This window comes from Trachypithecus francoisi, unplaced genomic scaffold, assembly GCF_009764315.1.
Source record: "Trachypithecus francoisi isolate TF-2019V2 unplaced genomic scaffold, Tfra_2.0 Lachesis_group8, whole genome shotgun sequence".
NCBI classification, from domain to species: Eukaryota; Metazoa; Chordata; class Mammalia; order Primates; family Cercopithecidae; genus Trachypithecus; species Trachypithecus francoisi.
In genome coordinates, this window is record NW_022681473.1 from 46234846 (window position 1) to 46258696 (window position 23851).

Genomic DNA, 23851 nt, shown 5'->3' on the forward strand with positions numbered 1-23851 from the left:
CAACCAGTTAAAATATTGCCACAGCAATCTAGGCAAGAGATAATGGTGACTGGGACCAAGATGGGGAGGGAGAAAGATGAAGGGACTCCAGAGACATTTAAAGAAAGCACTTAAAGTTACCTTGAAGGAAGTGACCTCCTCTCTGCAGGAGTGCTGGGGGGCTCTAGGACTTGTGATTCTCAGAGACCCTGGCAATTGGGTTGAGGAAAAAATAAAAGAATATAATGCCAGTTGAAAAAGAAGATATCAGAGAGAGAAGGGACACCCTGAACCCGGCCTTTCTGCCCTTAATTATTTAAAATCTGGAGTTAGGCATGAAACAGGCCCCAGGGCCAGTCCAAGAAGCAGAATAGCAGGACTCAGGGGCAGAGAGGCAGCTGAGCCTCTGAAATTCCTGGAAGTATGCTAGCAAGGCTATGTCAAAGGTTCTTTTGGTTGCCAGTTTCAGAAATCACATCCCACTGGCATAAGCTAAAATGTGGAGATTTATTGGAAGGATCCATGGCCATCTTGTGGTCTTGACGGACATATTGTGCAAGACTCAGTACGGATGGGAACAACGCGGCTCTCAGGCCCTCGTCGGTAGATGTTTGCAGGTCTTCTCTCCGGGGCACTCTGGCTATCATGATTCAGCCAAGCAAAGTGTGCCAGAATGCATTTTCAATGTGCAAGGGAGAAGATCTGATTGACCCAGGCTGGTTTGTGTGTCCAGGCTTGAATCAGTCATCAGCTACTGCCAAGGGTCAGAGACATGAAAGGCAGACAAGGCCACTGGAGCCCACGCTGCATTTCAGACCGTTCCCAGGGTAGAACCCCTGTGAGCCAAGTGGTTGCTCTCAAGATATATCTAAAGATGCTTCATGGAGTCTGGCTGATCTCCAGCAACCTTTTTCCAGCTTACCAGATAAAGGAGAAAAACTAGACCCCCATACTGTCCTATAAGGTGCCCTGATAGGCTAGAAAGAGGGTTCTCTGACTGCAGGAAGGAAATATTTAGACTATATAAAACATGTATATAAGTACTTTTTGTAGCTATTTCTGGAGAAGAGTTCTGCATGCCACTTTTCACTGCCTGGGGCAGATGGGACTTGTATATCTTGGAGAGCTGGACACAGGATTGTGGGTTACTCAGAGCCCTCTTCTTGTCCACCCATAGTTCAAAACCACTGGAACTAGGAGACAGAATAGCACAGCAGTGAGAGCGTGAGCCCAGAGTCCTAAGCCATAATTTCAAACTCCTCTCTATTCTGTTGAGCTGTGTGACCTTGGACAAGTTACTTAACCTCTCTGAGCCTGTTTAATGATCCCTCATTCATGAGGTCATAGTGAGGATTTAATGTGGTAAAGTTTGCAAGGTGCTTGCATATAGTAAATCCTCCTTCTGTGGTAGAGATGATGATGGTGATGATGATGATGATGGTTGTAATGATACTGCTGCCACTGATTCCACAAGGAAGACACATGCAAAATTCTGCTCCTGCCTCTGCAGCTTGACCCGTCAATAGGCTGGTAGTTTCCTCAGGTCCCTTTGATGGGGTGGAGTTGTCCAAAGGGATACAGAATACAGGAGAGGGAGGCTTCTTATCTTTGCTCAGGGTTTTTGTCTTGATCCTGGCTCAACAGCGTCATCTCACCTTTTCCATCCTGCTGCAGGAGTGAGAGAGAGAACCACGCTGCTGATGACTCCGAGGGAGGAGCCCTGGACATGTGCTGCAGTGAGAGGCTACCGGGTAAGTCTTCCCAGCACCCAGGTCCTCCCAGACCTCAGAGCGGAGAGAGAATGCCCCGGCTGATGCTGGGGCTGGAGTAAAGCCTAGCTAGCTGTGAACTTGCATGAGAAAAACCATGCGGCTGCTCCATAGCTCTTCATTTAAATGGGGACTTGTTTTTCTAATCCCTGATGCCTTCTGACCTGTTATCATTTGGAGCTGCTCTAGGCTCACATGGAGGGAAGAGCAGGCAACTGAGGGTGTGCTAGGAAGTAAAGAGAAGGATGAAGAGCTGGGGAGTCCGGGACTCCTAGGGAATGACCACTGACCATTCAGTGCTGGGCTGACTTCAAGAGGTAAGGATAGAAAACAAAACCTGAAGGCAGCATGAGCCAAGGATGGAGTGGGGGATGTGGAGAACTACCTGACCTCCCTGTTGAGAAGCCCAGCTTGAGGGTGAAACTGTGCTGCTTGAGTCCAGTTGACCACACTTGCAGGGAGCCAGGCCATTGCAGCCACCATGGAGACATTACCAAGGCACTCTTGTCCACAGGGTGGCAGCTTGTCCTAGTTGTAGTCCCATGACCCACGCCATGATAAACAGCCTCAGAAGGAAGAAAAAGAAGGTGGGGGGGGAGAGTTTCACGTTTTTTAATAAGTTTTTATTGTTCTTTTCCTTCGTATAACAAAAGGTTAACTGTCAAAATATTAGAAAATAAATACAACCAGAAAAAAGAAAAATCACCATAATCCTGTAACACAGCATGTATTTTTATATCACTCCTTCCAAACATTTTGTTAGAAGACACGTCTTTTGGGCCGGGCGCGGTGGCTCACGCCTGTAATCCCAGTACTTTGGGAGGCTGAGGTGGGCAGATCATGAGGTTAGGAGATCAAGACCATCGTGGCTAACACGGTGAAACCCCGTCTCTACTAAAAATACAGAAAAAATTAGCCGAGCGTGGTGGCGGGTGCCTGTAGTCACAGCTACTTGGGAGGCTGAGGCGGGAGAATGGCGTGAACCCGGGAGGCAGAGCTTGCAGTGAGCCAAGATCACGCCACTGCACTCCAGCCTGGGCAACAGAGCGTTACTCCGTCTCAAAAAAGAAAAAAAGAAAAAAGAAAAGAAGGAAGAGGAAAAGTCTTTTGAACTCTTAACTTTGAAATCCCAAACCTATAGCTTGTCAGAGACCTCATGATTGGCAAGGGACCTTAGAATGGAGTCTTCACGTGACACTCTTTAAGACAGACACTGGAAACAATCAGGTATGAGTCTAAAGCGATGCCTCTTCAAAATAAGTGGTATTTTATTCACACCACACACTCAGTGCCCCGGCTCCCGAGGAAGCCCTTTGGTGCAGTTCATACCTTAACCAGTAGGGGATGCCATTACTCAAAACACTTTGGACAGCCTGTTGAGATGGTCTAGGATGGACACCATCTGTCTTGAAGAGGAAAATTCTCTGAAAAGATGTGAGAACTGCCCGAATATCTGAATGGCTGTCTTGTGGAAGGGGCAGCAGATCTATTCTGTGTATCTTAGATGACGTAAGCCCGAGGCATTGAAATTAAAAACAGGCGTGTTGGCCCATAGACACAGAACTCTCTGTCTAGTCATAGAACTCGATAATTCCAGAAGGAGAAATGAGTGTTCCGTCACAGGAGGCATTCAAGTACTGGATAGATAGACAGTGGAGAGGAAATTTCCACAATGGGTGGGAGGTCCAGATGACATCAGAAGTCCCCTTCAACTATTAAACAGTTCTGTGATTCAGATATGAGTCAGAATTCGGAGATGACGCTACAATCAGGGATGGCCCCACTGGCTAGAAGAAATCTGCAGAAAATAGGACAGGATGAACAGGAGTTCAGAGAGTAGCACAGTGTGGAGGAAGAAAGAGCATGGGGTTTGACGTTTGAGTCTGCCTGTTCTGCTTCAGGCTGTGTGTTTATGCACGAGTCACTTAACCTTGCTGGAGCTCCTGTCCCTCTACTGTGAATAGAAACAATAGCAATATGAATATTTATCCTCACAAGGGTCCTGGGGGAATAAAAAAATGTTACCACTCAGTCATTCACTCAAGTATTTATGAGCACCTACTGGGTCTCAGGTTCTGTACTAGGTGCTAGAGATGTAGTGGTAAATAAAGCAGACATAGTCCCTTCCCTAAGGAAAGTTCATGGACAAGTTCAGTTCTGAGCTGCTTCTGCAAAATGGGATGAAGCCACAGCAGAGAGGCTTGCAGTAATAAGCATAATATGTTAATCCCAATGTTCTCTCCCATTTCTCCCCAAAAACCAGCAACCAGTGTAGAATAGAAGAGTATTGGTCATGTAATATCCTAGGAAATCAGTGTCATTTGCTACCCCCATCTTACAGATGAGAGGACTAAGGCCCAGGGAACTTAGGCAGTCCGTTCAAGGTCACTTAGCTGGTAGAGGGAGGATTCACTCCAGGCAGTCTCTCTCAGTAGCCCATGTCCTCACCACTACCTTGTTCTGCCTCTGTTGTCCCCATGGAGCTACTGTCGTCTTCTGGCAACCTGTGGACTGAGGCAGAAAGAGTTAAGGTGTGTTTGTGCCAGATAGGAGTTTGGAGGAGGTAGACAGTGTCACTGTGCCTGTCCCCACCTGTGTCCTTCCTCTGGGAAGTCCTGCGTGTAGAGGCCAAGCAAGTTGTGTGACCCTCTAGACTCCCATGATGCTGTCCTCATAGGGGATTGCAGTAATTATTTGCCTCCTCCATGGGGCTATGAGCTCTCTGAAGGCAAGCGCCTCTCTGTTTCATCTCTGCATCCGCCATGTCCAGCATGTATTCACTCGTTTCTTCATTCTGTCACTACTGATTGAGCACCTACGTGTGCTAGACACTGTTGTAAGCATTAGAGATTAAATAGAAATCCAAACTGAAAAAATGGCCCACCCTCCCAGGACAGGATTATGTGCTGGTCAAGAGCAGGGACTCCGGAACCTCAGCTTGGCCCCACCACTTACCAGTGGGATGATCATGGACAAGCTACTGAATCCTTCTGGGCCTCCCATTCACAATATAGCAAGAACAATATTCACTGCTGTGTCGAGTTGTTAGAGGATTCAGTGAATTAACAGAAAGTTTAGCACAGTGCCTGGCATGTAGCAAATGCTGTACAGACATTTGCTATTAAGACAAAAATAGACGACAAATAAGTAAGTCATGCCACATAGTTTGGCTAATAGTGGTAAGTGCTATGAAGACAATTAAAGCCATGAAGAGAGGGATGGGGAAAAACTGGGGGATGGTTTGGCATTGTGAATAGGGTAAAATCACATTGTGAATTTGTGGAATTCTACTCTACACCACAGCCTGGTGTAAACTTCCACAAATGTTTGCAAAGGACACTGACCTGTACTGCAACTTGGACATAAAAGGAAATGGGGGTTTGTAGGCCAAGGGAGTTGGAGTGTTAGGCCTTTAGAAGGAGCCCATGAGCACTACAGGCAATTGCATAATGATGGTATAAAAATCCAGCCCTCAAGAACTCTCTCCCCTCCTAGCTGTCTTGCCCAGAGGCGAGGCAGAGTGAGGGCCAGCCATGCCTAGTAGCTCGTTCATTCCCACACCCACCTCCGGATAGGGGCAACATGGCCAACATTCCCAGCCACCATGGTCATGCAGATCTGAGCCAACATGGGGCAGGTCATACAGTTCCCTCAGAGCTTTCTGGAGTGGAAACATCCTCAGCACCCCCGGCACCCCCGGCACCCCTGCCACAATGCCCCAATGCTGCCTCACAGCCCCTGGGACACCCTCCCAGTGTGCTCGCACACTCGTGTTTGTGCTCACTTGTCACAGCCGCATGCTCCCCGATGCACATGCATGTACCCACGCAGTCACCCAGACACGTGGCCTCCCTCTGTCTCACACAGCCCTGCAGGGGCGGACGCACACCTCCAGGCTCACACACCTGCATGCTTTCCTCTTGCACACTCACCTCTCTCAGCTCCATCCCTCCATCCCGTGGCTCCCACTCTGCATGCTTCCTGGAGATGTGCTTGCTCTCTCCTTCCCTCCTTAGGTGTCTTTCTCTCTCTCCCACAACTGTACCCCTTCTTCACACACACTCAAAAATGACTAGGCAGATCCTTTTCTCCCTCTCCATTCTCTGTCCTCTTCCCAGGCTCTCAGTCATGCCCAGCTCCCAGGTACTGTGGGGGCACTGAGTGTCTACCCCACTGCCTTCCCCACCCCCGTGCACATGCACATGCATGTGTTTTTCTCCTCCCTCGTGCACACACCCTTTTTCATGTGGTCACCCTCCTTTTCTCTTTCACTCTTCCTTTCTTGCTCACTTCATTTGCTCATAGTCACCCAAACACTTTGGTGCATTCAAACTCACACTCTCCCTTCTTCTATGTGTAGGTGTTCACATTTGCAAGACACCAGGCGGTACTGCTAATGCTGGGGCCTCCACTCCTTCCCCCAACCAGCACCAGTACAAGCCTAGGCCAGTATAGTCCTAGCTCCCAGCAGCTGCCGCGGAGGTACAAGGTAGAAGGAGATAGATAAAGCAACAGTGGGTGCCAGTGGGGGCCAGCACCCAGCAACATCGCCAGGCATTGCTCTCAGCATCTTCATCATGCAGACTCATGGTCAGGCCTGCAGGGACCAAGGTCAGACTACCAATAAAGACCCTCACAGTATACCACCCCTGCTCAGTCCTGCACTGCAAAGGCCGTCGCTTGCATACATGCATGTGGGCAGGCCAGTCTGTATGTCCAAGCTTGGTCCACACTCCACCCTAATAGCTGCCCCTTGGCCACCCCTCCAACCTGAAGATGCATAAGCAGGAAACAGTGTCTACCCTCACAGGGATGTACCTGAGCAAGAGACCCATGCAGGCTTCAAGCCATTTGGGCAGGAAATCCTGAAGTCCTAGTAGTTAGAGTATAGCCTGGAAAGGGGAACATGGACACCAGCTGGTAAGAGACTCTAGTTGAGTATATATCCTGAGCCCTGTGGACTTCTCTGCTTATGGGGAGTGACATGGACAGAAGAGATGGGGCACAGGGCCCAGGTCTAAGGACAACACTGCTCTTGGGAACAAAGTATTCCTGGAGCCTTTCTGCGGGCACCTGGCTGGAGCCATGACAATCCCTACCAACCTGAGATTTCAGTGTGTTATGATTAGCTGGCTTTATGCATGGTCATGAGTATGCTGAAGGCCTGAGTAGGCCATTGCACTTTTGGTAGGAACAGCTGGCCTCTTGGGCTGGTGATTCTGAGACCTACTCTCCACCTTAGATCCTGATGGCTTGCAACCTGTCCCCAACCCAGCCCTAGGCACTCTGCTCTGTATCATTGTGAGTATTCAGTGGACCCTCCCTTCAGGCCAAGGACAAGGTCTAGGTCTCAGCAAGAAGCCACTGCCCATCCCGAGTGCCACTTTTTGAAGTAAAGGAGCAGGAGGCCTGAATCGAGGAAAGCTTTGTCACCCTAATCCTGCAGCACCTATCTCTGACCAGCAGGAAGGAACAAGTCATAGCGTTCATAGCCTTCCTACCATGCCACAGATGAGGTCTTGCACCAGTAGCCAACACGGCCAGTTGCAAAGGCAGCCTGATTCTTTTGTCCACTCAAATTTATTGAGCACCTACTCCATGCTCCATGCTTGCCAGGCACTAGTGATACAGTGACAAGCAAGACAGACAGGGTCCCTGCTCCTAAAGAGTTTAGGGTGCCATGGAAGGGTACAGCCGTTATGCAACCCTATCTTGGTGGGTCAGGGAAGGCTTCCTCTAAGAAGTGACCTAGAACATGAATAGGGTCTTTGTTCATGTCTTTAGGAACCTGCTGTGTCAAGCATTTTAAGGAGCAGGTTTACCTCATAATGCGCCTCATCCCTGATCAGCTAGCCCGTTTTCACAAAGCCCTGCAGAGTGGTGCTTAGTACTGGTTCAAGCTGGTCTGTGAGCAGGTGCAGGAGCCCAAATGGACAAACTTCAAGAAGATGGACCTGGTTGTAGTAGTACTAAGATATCACCAGTAGCTGTCAACACTCAGTGGTAGAGGTTCTGTTGATTTTTATTTCTTTGTTGAATTGATAGTTCTGTTTTCATTCAAGACTTTAAATGCATTTAGAGATATTTATTGTCATTGATGGTACAATGAGTTTTTTACTTGAGTCTTCAGAATGGATAAAGTAAAATGAAACACCATTTGGATGTGCTAATTGGGCAGTATTCTGTAACAATGCCATTGTATTGAGAAAGGAAGTACCATCCCAGATGCCCACTGGTCAGCAAAAGTGAGGCTAACTATTCTCAGACACCAGGATGGAACCCATCTAGCTAGGCCTTGGGGTGCTATGGCCAGGCAGACAGACCTGGGTTCAAATCCCAGCTCTACTGTTGACCAACAGCATGACCTGAGGTGAATTATCTAACTGCTGTGAGTTCCAAATTCCTCACTCTAAAATAAGGATAATAATATGATGAGATCTTCACAGAGATTTTGTGAGGATTAAATGAGTTCATGGACGTAAAGTGCTTATTACACAGTGCTCTATAAATGGTAGCTAATAGTGACGGTGATGATTGTTCCAGGATATGGAATGTGAACAGAAAAAATACCTTTGCATCTTTGTGTTCCTGTGCCCAGGGCTTGGGCCTCAGGTCCAGGCCAGTTCTACAGCAGTGGAGTGGGGTAGTGTAGCCGGTGGTCCTTTCTTGACTCCGCATCGCAGATCTGAGACCTCACTGAACCAGCACAGCCACAGGCAGGAGTGTTTTCTGCTTGCATAGTCAAGGGGCCAGGGTTGGTGGGGAGAATGATCCTCCATTTTCCTTCACCAGGATAGAAACAGTGCTCATATTCTAGGGAGTTGCCTGGACGTATGATGACACTTAAAGACAGTCTTTGCAACTGAAAGAAGGAATGCATCTGGTCCAGTTCCCTGCATCTTCAAAGGTTGATGCCAAAGCCCTTTTAGACAAATGAGCATCCATCATACTCCTAAGATATACAGTGACAGATGCCATTACCTTTCTCTTTGGTCTGGCTCAGGGACAAATCACCCCAGCTCTCAGAAAGTTCTTTATATCTGGGGGCGGGGGGTGGGGGGACAAACAAAAAACCTCATCCTTCCATTTAAGCTCATTTCTTCATTTCAGATCTCAGCATCTGTTTTGGTTGTCTGTTGCTGCCTGACTATCTCAAAACGTAGTGGCTTGAAACAACAACCATTTTATTTGCTCATGACTTGGAGGGTCATGCAGGGTTTAGCTGAGTGGTTCTTCCATTCCATGTGGCATCAGCTGGGGTCACTCGGTCAGCTGTACACACCTCATTCTGTGCTGGGATAGAATGTCCAAGAAGTTTTTCTTATACATCTGGCACCTCAGTGCTCCTACCTTGTGCTTCCTCACAGCATGATGATCTCGTGGTAGTTGGACTTCTTATGTGATTATTGAGAAGGAGCACTCTAAGAGGGCAAAAGAAAAGAGGGCCCAGCTCTAGAAGTTACACAGGATCACGTCACTACATTTTGTTGATCAAAGCCAGTCACAGGGTCAGCCTAGATCCAAGGGATGGGAAGAAAATGCCACCTCTGGATAGGAGGGGTGCAGAGAATCTGTGGCCATCCTTCATCCACCTGAACTTCCTCTTTATAAGCTTTCACATCCCTCCTAACACTAGCTTCTTCCGCTCCTAAAGCTTCCTACCCTCGGCCTTCATCTCATGTCTCATTCTTTTCCCCAACCTTCCACTGTGTGAGCTACTGACCCCTTGTTGCTTAAATCTTTGGCTCTTTTGCTCTTCTCTTTTCTTTGGCTCTCCTCCCTGCCACTTCAAAGAGCACAACTGTGTGCAGGCCCACCCCTAACATCTGTAAGGCTGGATATGTTATGTCTAGATAGCTAACTGTTCGAAAGCAAGCTGATAAGCTTTGAAAGGAAATATGTTATCCTTCCACCCTGACAAATACTCATTTGTAAGGAGTTTAAAAGCCTGGTTCAAATGGAGAATTCTGAGTTCTGCACCAAAATATGGGGTCTAGGGAAAGCCAGTCTCCAGTCCACCCCAGCTCTATCCCACACCATAAGGACACTCATGAGCACTTAGGTAGATGGGTACCCCAGCCCACACATCTGAGCTCCAAACACACCTCCTGCAAACAGTCACCTTAGCCAGTTCTAGGAATACACATAGCACGGTGTACTCTCATAAAGCAGTCAGAAAAGAGGGCCCCCAGGTCCAGGAATCAGGCTGAGGACCGTTTGACCAGGGAATCTTGGGGGGGCGGGGGGGCGGGTGCGGAGTTTGAATATGTGGCCTTACAGGGGGAATGTCCCTTTGGTTCCCTGGACTCCTAACCTGTGAGGAGGAGCATACCTGGTGGAGGATTGGAGCAGAGCCCTTCAAAGTGTGAGATGAGGACGAGGGACATTTTCCTGGGTATAAGGACAGTGCTGAGTGTGTCTGCCCTTGTACTGGGCATTGCCTTTCACGGATGGACTTGGACTGCTGTACTGCTGTACATCTGTACTGCTCCATCTGTCTCATGAGGCATTTCCACTGTGAAATGAGAAGCAATTTTTTTCATGGTAGTTATAAGAATTCAGTGAGACAATGGATGTGAATGGGGGTTTGTAAACCATAAAGTCTTATTCACAGCTCATTTTTTTATGGTTTCTTATTGTTGGATTCAGAAGCCCTGGATGTGAATGAATTTGGACTCTGCCCCTTTTGAGCTTGGATCTTGCTTGAATCACTTTACATCTCTAAACTTTGGAATTTCACACACACACATATGAAAATGATGCGTGGGACAGGTGGGGATGTTTATTAGGACCATGGTGCTGTTTCTTTTTAATTCCAAGTGGTTAAAACCTGAAGGATGGGCGGGTGCAGTGGCTCAGTAATCCCAGCATTTTGGGAGGCTGAGATGGGTGGGTCACATGAGGTCAGGAGTTTAAGACCAGCCTGGCCAACATGGTGAAACCCTGTCTCTACTAACAATACAAAAACTAGCCAGGCATGGTGACTTGTGCCTGTAATCCCAGCTACTCAGGAGGCTGAGGCACAAGAATTGCTTGAACCCAGGAAGCAGAGGTTGCAGTGAGCAGAGATCATGCCACTGCACTCCAGCCTGGGTGACAGAGTGAGAATCTGGCTCACAAACAAACAAACAAACAAACAAACAAAAAACGTGAAGGATGTAAGGTACCAGGAAGAGTTATCAGCAAAGACGGAACAAGGCTGTCTGAACCAGACGTAAGCCAGATGTCAGCTGGGGTAATGTTGCCTTTTAAAATACAGATGAGAAGCCTGCCCAGAATTTTTGCACACCATTTTCCTAAATAAGACAAGGCTTTGCATAGAGCATCCCTCTTCTGAGGACCAGTCACTAGCCTGCCCCCTCTCAGCCCTGTTTGGGTTGTGCCTGACGTGACTATTAGATATTGAAAAAGATCATCTTTTTTTCTTTTTTCCACTTTTTTTGATACAGAGTCTCACTCTGTTGCCCAGGCTGGAGTGCAGTGGCACGATCTTGGCTCACTGCAACCTCTACCTCCTGGGTTCAAGCAATTCTCCTGCCTCAGCCACCCAAGTAGCTGGGATTACAGGCACACACCACCATGCATGCCTAGTTTTTATATTTTTAGGAGAGACAGGGTTTCACCATGTTGGCCAGGCTGGTCTCGAACTCCTGACCTTGTGATCTGCCCACTTCAGCCTCCCAAAGTGCTGGGATTACAGGCATGAGCCACCACGTCTGGCCCGAAAAAGACCATCTTTTTTCCCACATCCCTGTTGAACATCACCTAGCTTGAGACAAACCTTTATCAATCACAAGCAAGACCATTTGAAATTGTGCGTTAGTCCTCTACCCAGCCCAGTGCCACCCTCTGCCAGTCTTGAGTAGCTTCCCAGTGGGTCCTGGTATCCAGCAGCAGGGCAACCTCCAGCCTCTTAGGCCTGTCTCTCCTCAATGGGAATACAGCCTGCTATGAAAGTCCATATTACCTGAGGGAGGGATAAGACCGCTTGCATTAGTTATATTTTGCTACGTAACAAATTACCCCCAAAACTTTGCAATTCAAAACATTTCTTATCCCCCACAGTTTCTAAGTCAGGAAACCAGGAATGACTTAGCCACATGGCCTAAGTCAATCTGGCCTGATCTCTCACAACATCTCAAGATGTTGACCAGGGCTGCAATAATCCCAAAACTCGACTGTGGCTGAAGAATCCACTGCTAAGCTCACTCACAGGTGATTGGCAGACTCCAGTTCCTTGCAGCCTCTGGGCCAGAGGTGTCAGTACCTCACCATACAGGCCACTCCACAGGCTGCCTCAGCGGCCACACTGCAGGGCAGCTGGTTTCCCACAGAGTGAGTTATCCAAGAGAGCACACGAGGGAGCAAGAGTTGTGTCCAAGAGGGAAGTCACAGTCTCTTAGGACCTAATCCTAGAAGTGACATGCCTTCACTTCTGCTGTGTGCTATTGGTCATGAAGACTAACCCTGGTGCCATGTAGGAGGGACTGCACGTGGATGTGAAGACCAGGAGGCAGGGTTCACTGAGTGCCAACTTGGAGGCTGTCTACCATATTACTTAAAAGTTGAATCCCTGTAGGCTGGGCACAGTGGCTCACGCCTGTAATCCCAGCACTTTGGAAGGCCAAGGCTGGCGGATCACGAGGTCAGGAGATCGAGACCATCCTGGCTAACATGGTGAAACCCCATCTCTACTAAAAAATACAAAAAAATTAGCCAGGCGTGGTGGCGGGCGCCTGTAGTCCCAGCTACTTGGGAGGCTGAGGCAGGAGAATGGCGTGAACCTGGGAGGCAGAGCTCACAGTGAGCCAAGATCGTGCCACTACACTCCAGCCTGGGCGACAGAGTGAGACTCTTTTTTTTGTTTGTTTTTTAAAGGTTGAATCCTTGTAATCCAAAGGGACATAGTCTCAGGATATGCCTACGTACAAAACGATGCACAAGGTAAAAGTGCACCCACAACAAGAGAAAAATACATCAAAAGGAAACCAACGCCTTTCTCAGTGAGGCAAGAGTATGGATGACTTGGTTTTTCTTTATACTTTTATTGTAGGGGGAGGTCTTCATATTTTCTAAAATCATTAAGAAAAAATGACTGGCCACTCCAAAATAGTAATTAATCCTTGCCAAGCAAGAGCGATAGCTGATGAGAGAGGGGGCCCTCTGACTTGAGTCACCACCCTCTGGGTTGATTGGTTCAGCTTGGCAGGTGGAAACCTGGGGATGACCCAACCCCAGGGATCTTAATGGGGCTGGTTATTCTTGGAGACAGCCACCAAGACATAGAATTCCCCTCTCCCTGTAGAAAGTCAAGAAAATGACTCAGCGGTTATGTTGGTGAACCAGCTCAAAGGAGAGGAGATCCAGGGGACTCCTTGACAGTCGGCTCTGCTGCAGCTCAGTCCATGAGTCTTTCTCCCTTCAGAGGTGTTGATTCCCAAACAGCCAGGATTTCTCTCTCTCCAGCTCTCCCAGTTCCAGGATGCAGACAGGATGAAGGGCCCTCAATTTCTGTTCATTGTTTCCCCCTTTGGACCTTGGCTCAACTTCCAACTCAGTGGTTTTGTTTTGGATTTACTCGGAGAGGAAAGGTGGTTCTTAAGAGTTTCCAGAGCATCGTCCATCATACTCCTCAGTGCATGGTCCTGTTATCTCCAGTGGGCCATAGAGGCTCTCTTTAGTTTTATTCACTTATTTACTTTTATGTCCCACTGCTGTGCCCCCTCTCTCTATAGTTAATGTGTTTAATATGTGTTTTTTGTTGCTATGTGCCCTTGGTGATGTTTTTTGTGTCTATATTTTTAATTGCGCATATTGTACTGTTAAATCTCATTCTTTTTACTCAACACTGTGTTTCTAAGTTACCCCACGGTGCCATGGTACTCTGATCCTTTGCTCCTAAGGGCTGCACAGCACTCCCCAACATGTCCCTGAACACTTGGCCCACCAGCTCCCCAGCCATGGGCTTTCAGATGTCTGTACTCCCCAGCCCCCACCACAGGTAGCGCAAGAGAGAACATTGGCTTACATGCTCCCTTGGGGACTGTGTGAGGATTTCCTTGACATTTACATCCTAGAGCAGAACCACCAGTTTCCAGACTTTTCTGCTTCCCATACTGGTTCCAATAGAGGATCTGGAAGAAGCTAGACCAGAGAAAACCAGGAGAAGGTGGGGGTAGAGTCTGGGGAGGTAAGCAGGGGCCAGAGCATGGTGGTCCTTTGTTGTTAGCCATGGCAAGGGCAAATATTTTGGTCTTTATCCTAAGAACAAAGGGAAGCCATTGAATTAAACTAAAGCAGAGGTTCAGATTTATTTTTAAGTAACAGTGGATCTTTAGAGATAGAAGGACCCTGAAAGACCCCTAGTCCCACTCTTTGAATTTACAGGACACTTGGAAGGCCCCCTGAGGTAGTGAGATAGATGCCAAAGATCACACAGCCAGAGAGTCCAGGCCCCCTGACACCTTGAGAACGTGGTGTGAGCCTCCCAGGTTGCAAAGACCATCTGATGGTGGCAGCCTCGGGAGGCTTGGGATTTGCCCTGCTGTCCTGGGGGCACCTTGGGCTGAAGAGTTCACGTCCTGTCACCTGGACTTTCCTAGACCTCTGAGGGCATTTAACAGGACCCTTCAGAGAGGCCCAAGCCAGGACCCAGCCTTCCACTGCCATGGGGCCTCAAGCCGTAGACCTTCCAGATATCCACAGGCAATCTCTGTTGAACTTCATGTGCTAGCTTAATGAGACAACTGAACTCTAGAAACTTAAAGATGAACATGGCAGTCCTGGTTTTGCCTCTTATTCTCTGGATCTCATCAGTTTTCTCATCTTTGAAATGAGAGGATGGAGCAAGATGCTCTCTTAAGTCTGTTCCTTCCTCCCCAAGCATTTGTGCTTAAGTCTCAGGCACTGGGGACCTCTGGTATCTCACCGCCCCAGGGCCTCTGCTGTCCATTCTTTTAGTTCTCAGCGTGGGCAGCTGCTGGGGGAAGCAACACCCTCAGAGTTTCATTGACCCTTTTCACCCTCGTACTTGTGGGCCTCCACGCCAAAGAGGCACAAAGAACTGAGCCTTTGTTTGCAGCAACAAAGCTGTTTGTAATTTCAGATAGAACCATTTTATTATATCCCATCCAAGAGGACTTGAGTTGTTTTGTTTTGAAAGCTTGTTAGCATTCTGGACTTAATTAGCTGGCAGAGACAAAACTCCTCCACCCCCAGTCCATGCCCACTCTGTCCACCGACCCCAGTTGCCAACTAGCAGCATCAAAGCCCCTGCCCACGTCCAGGTGGGGCACCCATTGTACTCCTGAGGGGCTCACCTGGCAGATGAAAGGGAAATCCTTATTGCTACCTCTCCCTCACGCTCCCCTTTCCCCATAATCTCTAGATTCTGGCTACCATTTATTGAGTATTCACCATGTGCCAGGCAGCAGGCTAAGCATTTTGCATGCTTTAATTCATGGCATCCTCTGAGTCCTATGAGGCAAGTTTGTTTTCTAAGATGGAGTTTCGCTCTTATCACCCAGGCTGGAGTGCAGTGGCACACTCTCTGGCTCACTGCAAACTCTGCCTCCCAAATTCAAGTGATTCTTCTGCCTCAGCCTGTAGCTGGGACTACAGATGCACACCACCACGCCTGACTAATTTTTGTATTTTTAGTAGAGACGGGGTTTTACCATCGAACTCCTGACCTCATGTGATCTGCCTGCCTCGACCTCCCAAAGTCCTGGGATTACAGGGTGAGCCACCATGCCCGGTGACTACATGGACTCTTCTAACCTAGCCTTACAGTCCTATAACATCTCTTCTGCCACCTTCACTCCATCAGGGCAATCAGCCAGAGAGGGGACATAGATGCCACCTATTGATGGGAGAAATGGTGAAGAATTACAGACATATTTTAAGACCACCACAGGAGTTAAGTTACAGAGAGGTTAAACAACTGGCCTAAGTCATATGTATCTGATAAGTGCTGAGCACCCATGTTTTAGTCCAGAATCTTCCTATGTCACAATTTGATTCCTTTTCCCACCCCCATCCTGCCTGCCTGGAGAGTGTGGAGATGAACAAGACTTGGGCCCTTGCTTCAGCCAGCTTACCATCCAAGATGGACTTGCTGCTGGCCCAAGCTCTTATCTTCCTACTTTCTCCTGTGGATCTCTTGGTCGTGTTGCTCACTGATCAGCAGGACTAACAGGGTGGAGGGGTTGCAGAGAGCCAGTACAAATTCCTAGAACTCCAAATCCACCATCTGTTTGTGTTTGCCTTTGCTGGGAGAAGCTAGAAAATTTTTCCACCAGGACTTTTCTCACTAGGAGTTCTGTGGGTCAGTGTCGAGGTTGAAACATAGAACATCTTGCAGGCAGGAGATAATCTTACTGAAAGGCTAGGCCTAGAACAGGCGCTTGGTTAGTGTTTGCCATGTTTCAGGGACTCTGCTCTTCAGCACCGTATACTCTAACACCTATTTTGCCTGCTACACACCTGCAAAAGGTAGCAGAAAATAGGGAGCCACCTCCAGCCTCTCCCAGTGAGTACAGAGACCACAGCAGTGCCTAGCGAGGCCAGCCTCTCCCAGTGAGTACAGAGACCACAGCAGTGCCTAGTGAGGCCAGCCTCTCCCAGTGAGTACAGAGACCACAACAGTGCCCAGCCAGACCAGGCTCTTCCTCTCAGAGCCCACGGGAGTGCTGAGGGTGTGATACTGCATGGCAGAAGTGACTGATTGGACCTGTTCCTTCTAGACTCTTCCACCACTATACCCTTCTCAGTTCCTCTAGCAATACCTCCTTTGATTCTGGACCTATCCAAGCAAAACTTCAAAATAGGCCTGGTAGACAAACCTGCTCCGCCCATTCCCCTTGTAGGTTTCCAGACCTTTCTGTGGAATAAGAGAAAAGTCATAGACTGTGGAGACCACCAACCTGGGTTCAAGTCCCAGTTTTGTTGCCACTTGGCTCTGTGATCCCAGGCAAGTCACTTAACCTCTCTGTGCCTCAGTGGCTTCCCATGCAAGACATGGGCAGTCATGTCAACCTGCAGCACAGTCGTGAGTATTGAACAGCATAAGACTGACAATGTGCCTGGCTCCAAGCTGGCAGGATAGGAGGATAAAGGAGGGCAAATCCTCCTTGTAGATTCATCTCTTCATAGGGGAGAGCTGTTGGGAAATTGCCCAAGGTCACCCCTACCGCTCCTTTATCCACCTCCATCCCCACAATGAGATAGGAGCAACAATCCTATGAACAAGAAGTCAGTGTCTACTGGTGGCATTTTGGACACAGTGACGGGCCATGGAGCCCAGCATCATCACCCAGATGGCTGAGGGGTGGGAGTGCTGGAGACTTGTTAACAATGATGTAGTGTCGAAGGCAGAATGCCTGGTCCTAGGCTGGGGAGTTAGTCTCATCTTGTGTGTGGCTAATAGCATGGGCTCTGGAAGCAGACTGCCTGGGTTCTAGTCTTAGTTTCTACCCATTTATTAGCAGATCTTGGCCAAGTGACTTAACATCTCTGTGCCTTAGTTTCCTCATGTGTAAAATGGAGGTAAGAGCAGTGCCTACCTTTTGGGATTGTTGTGAGGATTGAATGTGTTAATATATGTAAAGCACTTGGAGCAGTACCCAGCACACAGTAAGTCTTCAACATTCAGGCTCTGCCCTTGGCTGGCTGTGGACCTTGGGCAAGCCACTTCCCCTCTCTGGGCCTGTTTCTCCATCTGAGAAATTAATGGGCTGAACCAGATGTCCCTCAGGGCCCACCAGGCTCTGACAGCCGGTAGTTCATGAAGTCCGGGCAGGTCTGAGTGTCATGTTCTTTTGGGTAGGGCTCTCTGTGGCTGCTGGCCACATTGGGAAGGGAAGAAAAGCTAACTGGGACAGAGCTTCCTTTCTCACGTAAACAGGAACAGGCTGAGCCAGCCTTCCACTCCAGTTCCGGTGGGCTGGCAGCCTGAGAGCTCAAAGAATGAGTCACTGACAGGAGCGGCCACAGTTCTGGAGCTCAGGCGGCACCAGCTCCAGGGCACGGAGTAGCTGCAGAGTTCAGTGGTGGGATTTGGGAGCCGGGTGACAGGAGAGGAATCCTAATGTTTCCCTGTGCCCTATGTGAAATCTGAAGGCCATTTGCCTGCATGCCTTACCCAGGATCCTACAGCTTTGGCCTGGGATACTGAGCTTTGCCTTCCAGGGCTTGTTTCCTTCCCTCCTTACCACATGTATACTTTGAGGATCCATCAGCTGGGGGACCAGGCACAAAATCCACACCGTGGCCCCCATGCAGCTGATCAAGGTTCAAGGTTCTGCCCCGCACCCCTACCCCCACCCCAGACACAGGACCTCCCTGCCTTGGTGCAGTGACCCTTTACTGAGAAACAGCATGGCAAAATGGAAGCATCACTTGATACTGGAGAGCCCTGGGTTTGAATCTCAGGTCTGCACTTACTTGGGCAAGACACTTAACCTTTCTAAGCCTTGATTTTTCTTGCCTGGAAAATCCCATCATCCTGTGCAAGAGGTGAGCCCATGAGGAGCCCGACGTTAAATCACTCGTCAGCGAGCTGCCTCTGAGTCAGGGTTTCATGCGTGGCAAAGCAGCTACCTCGCTGTGAACTATTGAAAAGCCAGCCCTTGACACAAGCAGCCGCCTCTCACTGACAAAACAGAGCTGATGATGATCATGTCTACCATAGGGCTGTCGAAAGAAGCAAATGCAATTGCGTGTGCAGAGGCACTTTGGGAACTGCAGAGAGCCAGCCCAGTGAGGTGGTATTATTCCCGGAACAAGATAGTGAGTGAAGGAGAGGGCAGGGAAAGGATAAGAGCTGACATCATCTCTAGGAGCAGAACAGAGTCCAAAAAGAACAAACAGGCCTAGGACCACAGCAGTCCGTGCAAGTGGGGGCTGTTTCCTTCACTGCTGTATCCCCAGAGCCTAGCCCAGTGCTTGACAAAGTAGGCACCCAGTAAATACTTTTCTGAATTGCATGGCATTGAATCTTCGTGTTCCCAGTGCTTGACATATATCGGTGCTCAGTAAATGTGTGTTGGACTCATGCACAAATCAGCAGAGACTAAAACCAGAGTGGCAGGCTCCTAGCCCAGTTCTCCATCTTTGAAACTAACACCAATTTCCATCACAGACACCCACTGCCCACCCCTGAGATCAGGGGTTCTTAACCTGAGGTCCATGCATCTCCCCCAAAATTAACGTGTAGAATATAGTGTGTGTTTGAAACATATCTTGCTGAATTAAAAAAAGTCAGATTTCTACCCAGAAAAATACTAAATAAACTCTGCTCTGAAACATGTACATCTACCAGGCGCCCCGTAAATAGCCATCCGTTGGATGTATCTGGTCCCCAGGGCTGCCAGGTGACCAGTAGTCTTAAAAAAATTGTAAGCCTCCCACTCTCTGAGATACACATCTAGAGCCCTGTGAGCCTGCAGTTTTTCCTACCACCTCCATAATGTGCAAGGCAGTTAACCTATCTTTCATATGCAAAAGTGATGATCACACGTTATTGGGGGACCTGCCTCCGGAGTGGCTGTTCTGCTGCTGGGTGGGTCTCACAGAGCCACGCATACTCTGTCAATCTCTTACATCCCAGCGTATGCATTTAGATGTGACAGGTGGGAGTCGAGGCCTGAAACCTGAGAATCCTAACTAGGTTTCACGATATCAACTCAGAACTTTGATCTTTTTGAAAAATATATTTTTCTCACTACAAATACATGTGTGCATGTGTCTGTGTATGTATGCACACACATACATATTTATTAGAGGAAATGTAGGATATGTAAATAAAATCACCTCTAATCTCACCCCACCCCCAAAGAACCGGTGTTAATACCTGGCTTTAGTCTTCCCATTTACTGTGTACAACATTTATTAAGCATTTACTGTGTGCCAAGAGTTCACTGTTCCATGCTGTATGATCTCTATCTCATGTTAACCTCTAATCTCACATCAGGTATTTGCTATCTTTTACAGACATGTTTATACTTTCTTAATTTTTAAGGCCAGTGAGATTATACTGTTTTGTAACCTTGCCCTTCTTAGTCCATACCATCAGATTTTTTACCATGTTATCAAATATTCATCAGCAGAGTCATTTATAATGGCCGCATGATGTTTTATTGCAAACAAATTCCATGCTTCTCAGACTGGGGTGCATGTACCCCTGAGGGCAAAGCCATAGGATAAATGTCACAGATCTTCCTGAAGCAAAATTTGTGATTCAGAGCTTTAGGAGAGGGAAATAAAACACATTATTTTCATATCAAAACGAGTACAAATATATCGTAGTGTAGAATGCAGAACACCCATATGTCTTAATACAGGCCAGACGCAGTGGCTCACACCTCTGATCCCAGCACTTTGTGAGGCTGAGGCAGGCAGATCACCTGAGGTCAGGCGTTTAAGACCAGCCTGGCCAACATGGTGAAACCTCGTCTCTACTAAAATTACAAAAATTAGCCAGGTGCAGTGGCTCGTGCCTATAGTTCCAGCTACTTGGGAGGCTGAGGCAGGAGAATCGCTTGAACCCAGGAGGTGGAAGTTGCAGTGAGCCGAGATCATGCCACTGCACTCCAGCCTGGGTGACAGAGCAAGACTCTGTCTCAAAAAAAAAAAAAAAAAAATTCAGCCAAGTCCAAGATCATGTTATTCCCCATAGTTCCATATTCCCTCTCCTCTGAGGTTTGCAGAAACATCTAAGAAGTGCTGAATTCTAGTTCAAGCCCTTCTTTTTACAGATAAGGAAACTGAGACCCAGGGAGAAGAAGGGATTGCCCAAGGTCCAAGTATGTGCTCTGCAGAACCAAGGCACAGAAGCCAGGTAACCCCTGGGTCTGTCCCTTTCCACCATTCCATATTTGGCATCACCTGTCAACTGTGTGTGGGCAGAGACCTTGCCCCTTGAGAAATCAACCCCTTGCTTATCAATAGTAGCAGCTCTTGCCTTCCCACGTGATCCTTCTTTCAGCAGCAGCTTTTCCTTTTTCACCTTGCTCGCAGAATCTGAGCTGAGTACTCAGGTTGTCAGGAACTATAACCCCCATGGACAAAGGTAGATGCCCTCCCATGACCCTCTTAGACTCCATTGGCACTTAGATTTATTGCTTAATGCACTGTATTGTAAACATGTCTTTACTAGTCTGTTTTAGCCACGAGACTGGAGCCTTTTGAAGGCAAGAATTATGTGTTAGCATTATAATCTGCCATTTATTGGGTTCTTACTAAATGCTGAACACTGTGCTAGGTGTTTCATCTGTAGTATCTAAAATATTTATAACAGCTGCCGGGCGCAGTGGCTCATGCCTATAATCCCAGCCAAGGTGGGTGGATCACCTGAAGTCAGGTGTTCAAGACCAGCCTGGCCAACATGGTGAAACCCTGTCTCTACTAAAAATACAAAAATTAGCCAGGCATGGTGGCACATGCCTGCAATCCCAGCTACTCAGGAGGCTGAGGCAGGAGAATTGTTTGAACCCAGGAGATGGAGTTTGCAGTAAGCTGAGATCACGCCACTGCCCTCCAGCCTGGGTGACAGAGTAAGACTCCATCTCTCAAAAAACAAACAAACAAACAAACAAACAAACAATAAATAAATAAAATATATATATACACACACACAGCTTTTCGAAGTATGTATTATCTCTATTTATCAGGCAAAAAAACTGAGTAAAAGAGTGTCATTTGCCCATCATCATTCACTCATTTAGTAAACATTGATTGTAGCCTTACACACCAGGACTTATGCTATGTGCTTAGACATCAGGATGAACAAAGCTGATACCACTCTGCCCTTATTGAACTTCTTGGTGGGTAGAGGAAGATGATAATAAAAATGATTTTACAACCCATAGCAAATGTAATGTAGCCTGAAGCCTATCTGACTGCCCTGGATTGAAGCCACCCTCCTCCCTTACCTACCAGCTAGGCGACCTTGGGCAGCTCTGTTAACCTCTCTGCACCTCATCTTCCTCTTCTGTAAAATGGGGATAATAGTAGTAGCAACTCCATAGGAGTGCTGTGAAGAATAAAGAAATGAACCCATGTGAGGCACACAAAGAAGGGCCCCTGCACATTCCAGGCATATTGCCGCTGCTGCTGCTGCTGATGCTGATGCTGATGATGATATGAAGGAGAGGCATGAGGTGCTCGTATGTGATACAGCAGGACCTACTTCAGGGGACGTCTGATTGGGGTCTGCAAGATGAATAGGTGTTATCTTGGCAAAGTGTGTGGGCGGCAGGGGAGGGGAGCAGGGTGTTGGTGGGATGTTCCAGGCAAAGGGAATAGCATGTCAAAGCATAGGGAGCGGGTTTACCTGAGGAACCGCAAGGAGCGCAGCTGAAAGGGATCCGGCTGGGAAGCGGGAGCCTGTGCTACAAACACAGCCCCAGGACCGGGTTCCCTGCACCACAGTCTTGATCCAGGCCATGGGAGATGCTCAGTAAATGTTTGTCAAGTGAGCGAGCAGCTCATGGACAAACAGCTGTGTTGGGCCCACATGGTTCTGTTGTCACCCAAGTCCATTGTCCCATATACAGCATGATATGTAGACAGCCCCTTCCCAGCTGTCAAACTGTATACATCCATGTTTTGGTCCCTCTCTTCTTGACAGTAAACTAAATCCTGTGAGTGTGGGTGCAGACCTCCAATATCTGGGACTCACTGAGGTGACCGCAGCTAGAATCCCCATGCTGTAGCCAGGGACTCAGATCTAAGCCAATGGTTTTCAGACTATTTAGGAGTAGAAGTCTGCCTTGAAATAATCTTAGCGGAAATCCAGTATATGGTACAGAGACAGGCAGAGCTTCTGCCCTTGAGGAGCAGATGTAGGGCCTCAGCCCCTGTGCACCTGAGAAAACACTAGGGCTCTGTAAAGCACAGTTAGAAAAACTAGGGTTGAACCCAAACCCCATCTTCCAGGTGGGGAAACTTAAGACCCAGAGAGGAAGTGACTCTCCGGAGTCATTAGGGACAGACCCAGAACTGGCCCGAGACATCTGGTATCAATTCTGCTACACCAAGGTTTTCCTGCAAACTTCGCCCTAACCGCCCCCAGCCCCTCTCAGTGTGCAGGGAGTCTTGAGATGGGGTGGGGGCATGTTGCTGTGGTCTTGTCAAGAGTCTGGCCTCCACCCCCAGTTGGGGCATGGCCCACATGAGACAAAAATCCACAGGGCAGGCGTGGGTGGGTTGTTCAGGGTCATGGCCTGGTTATACCATGCCTTTTTTTTTTTTTTCTTTTTTTCCCTGCTGCTGCTGCTTTTTTAATTGAGTTTGAGGTGGTTGTTTTTTGTTTCCTTAAGAAATGGAAAAGAATGAAGCTGCGTAAATACAACTATATTAACTCTGAAAAACCTCCTGCCATTTTAACTCTGTTACTGGAGAAATAAAAGAGAAATAATTTGTCCACCACACTTAGCTCTTTCTGACGAAGGTAGGTGAATATTGCTTTGCTAATCGAGGGTGACTGCTGGAAGTGGAGCCACGCTGACTGATCCCAGATTGAGAGGCAGCCACAGCCGCCCCAAAAGGAACGGCCCGCCCTGGGGTGGCAGAGCCCTGCCTGTGGACAGGGCCAGAGTCATCGGCGCACATGGCCCATCTTCCACAGATCTCCCCCAGCCGATAGTGATGGAGGCCCTGGACGAGGCCGAAGGGCTCCAGGACTCACGGAGAGAGATGCCGCCACCCCCTCCTCCCTCGCCGCCCTCAGATCCAGCTCAGAAGCCACCGCCTCGAGGTGCCGGGAGCCACTCCCTCACTGTCAGGAGCAGCCTGTGCCTGTTTGCTGCCTCACAGTTCCTGGTAAGGATGGCACAGGCCTCACCAGGGCCTGGAGAGAGGGTGGGCGGAGGGCCAGCCTCCCACTTCCTCCCCAGGATGGCCACCTGGAAGGCAGGAGGATGAGCGGCCTCCCTGGTGTTCCTCAGGAGCTCCAAGCCCTCAAGGATGGGATGAGGGGAAGGCTGGAATTCTGAGCTACCGCATCAGCAGCTGAGACCTCACACCCTGCCTCCCTAACCTAAGAATCCGGAACACAGGGCCTCCCCGACCCCTGACCTCTCAGCCCTGCAGGGTTCTCCTGA

General features: G+C 48.5%; 1 protein-coding gene across 1 annotated transcript in view; it reads left to right on the forward strand.

The window, feature by feature from the left end:
- Nucleotides 1–550: 550 nt before the first annotated feature.
- The window catches only part of PTPN5 (protein tyrosine phosphatase non-receptor type 5), a 39110-nt gene continuing 15809 nt past the window's right edge, over nucleotides 551–23851 (forward strand). The window contains exons 1-3 of the mRNA XM_033207116.1: nucleotides 551–582; nucleotides 1654–1730; nucleotides 23377–23570. Coding sequence (XP_033063007.1) covers nucleotides 551–582; nucleotides 1654–1730; nucleotides 23377–23570 — 303 coding nt within the window. The remainder of the gene's footprint in view (nucleotides 583–1653; nucleotides 1731–23376; nucleotides 23571–23851) is intronic.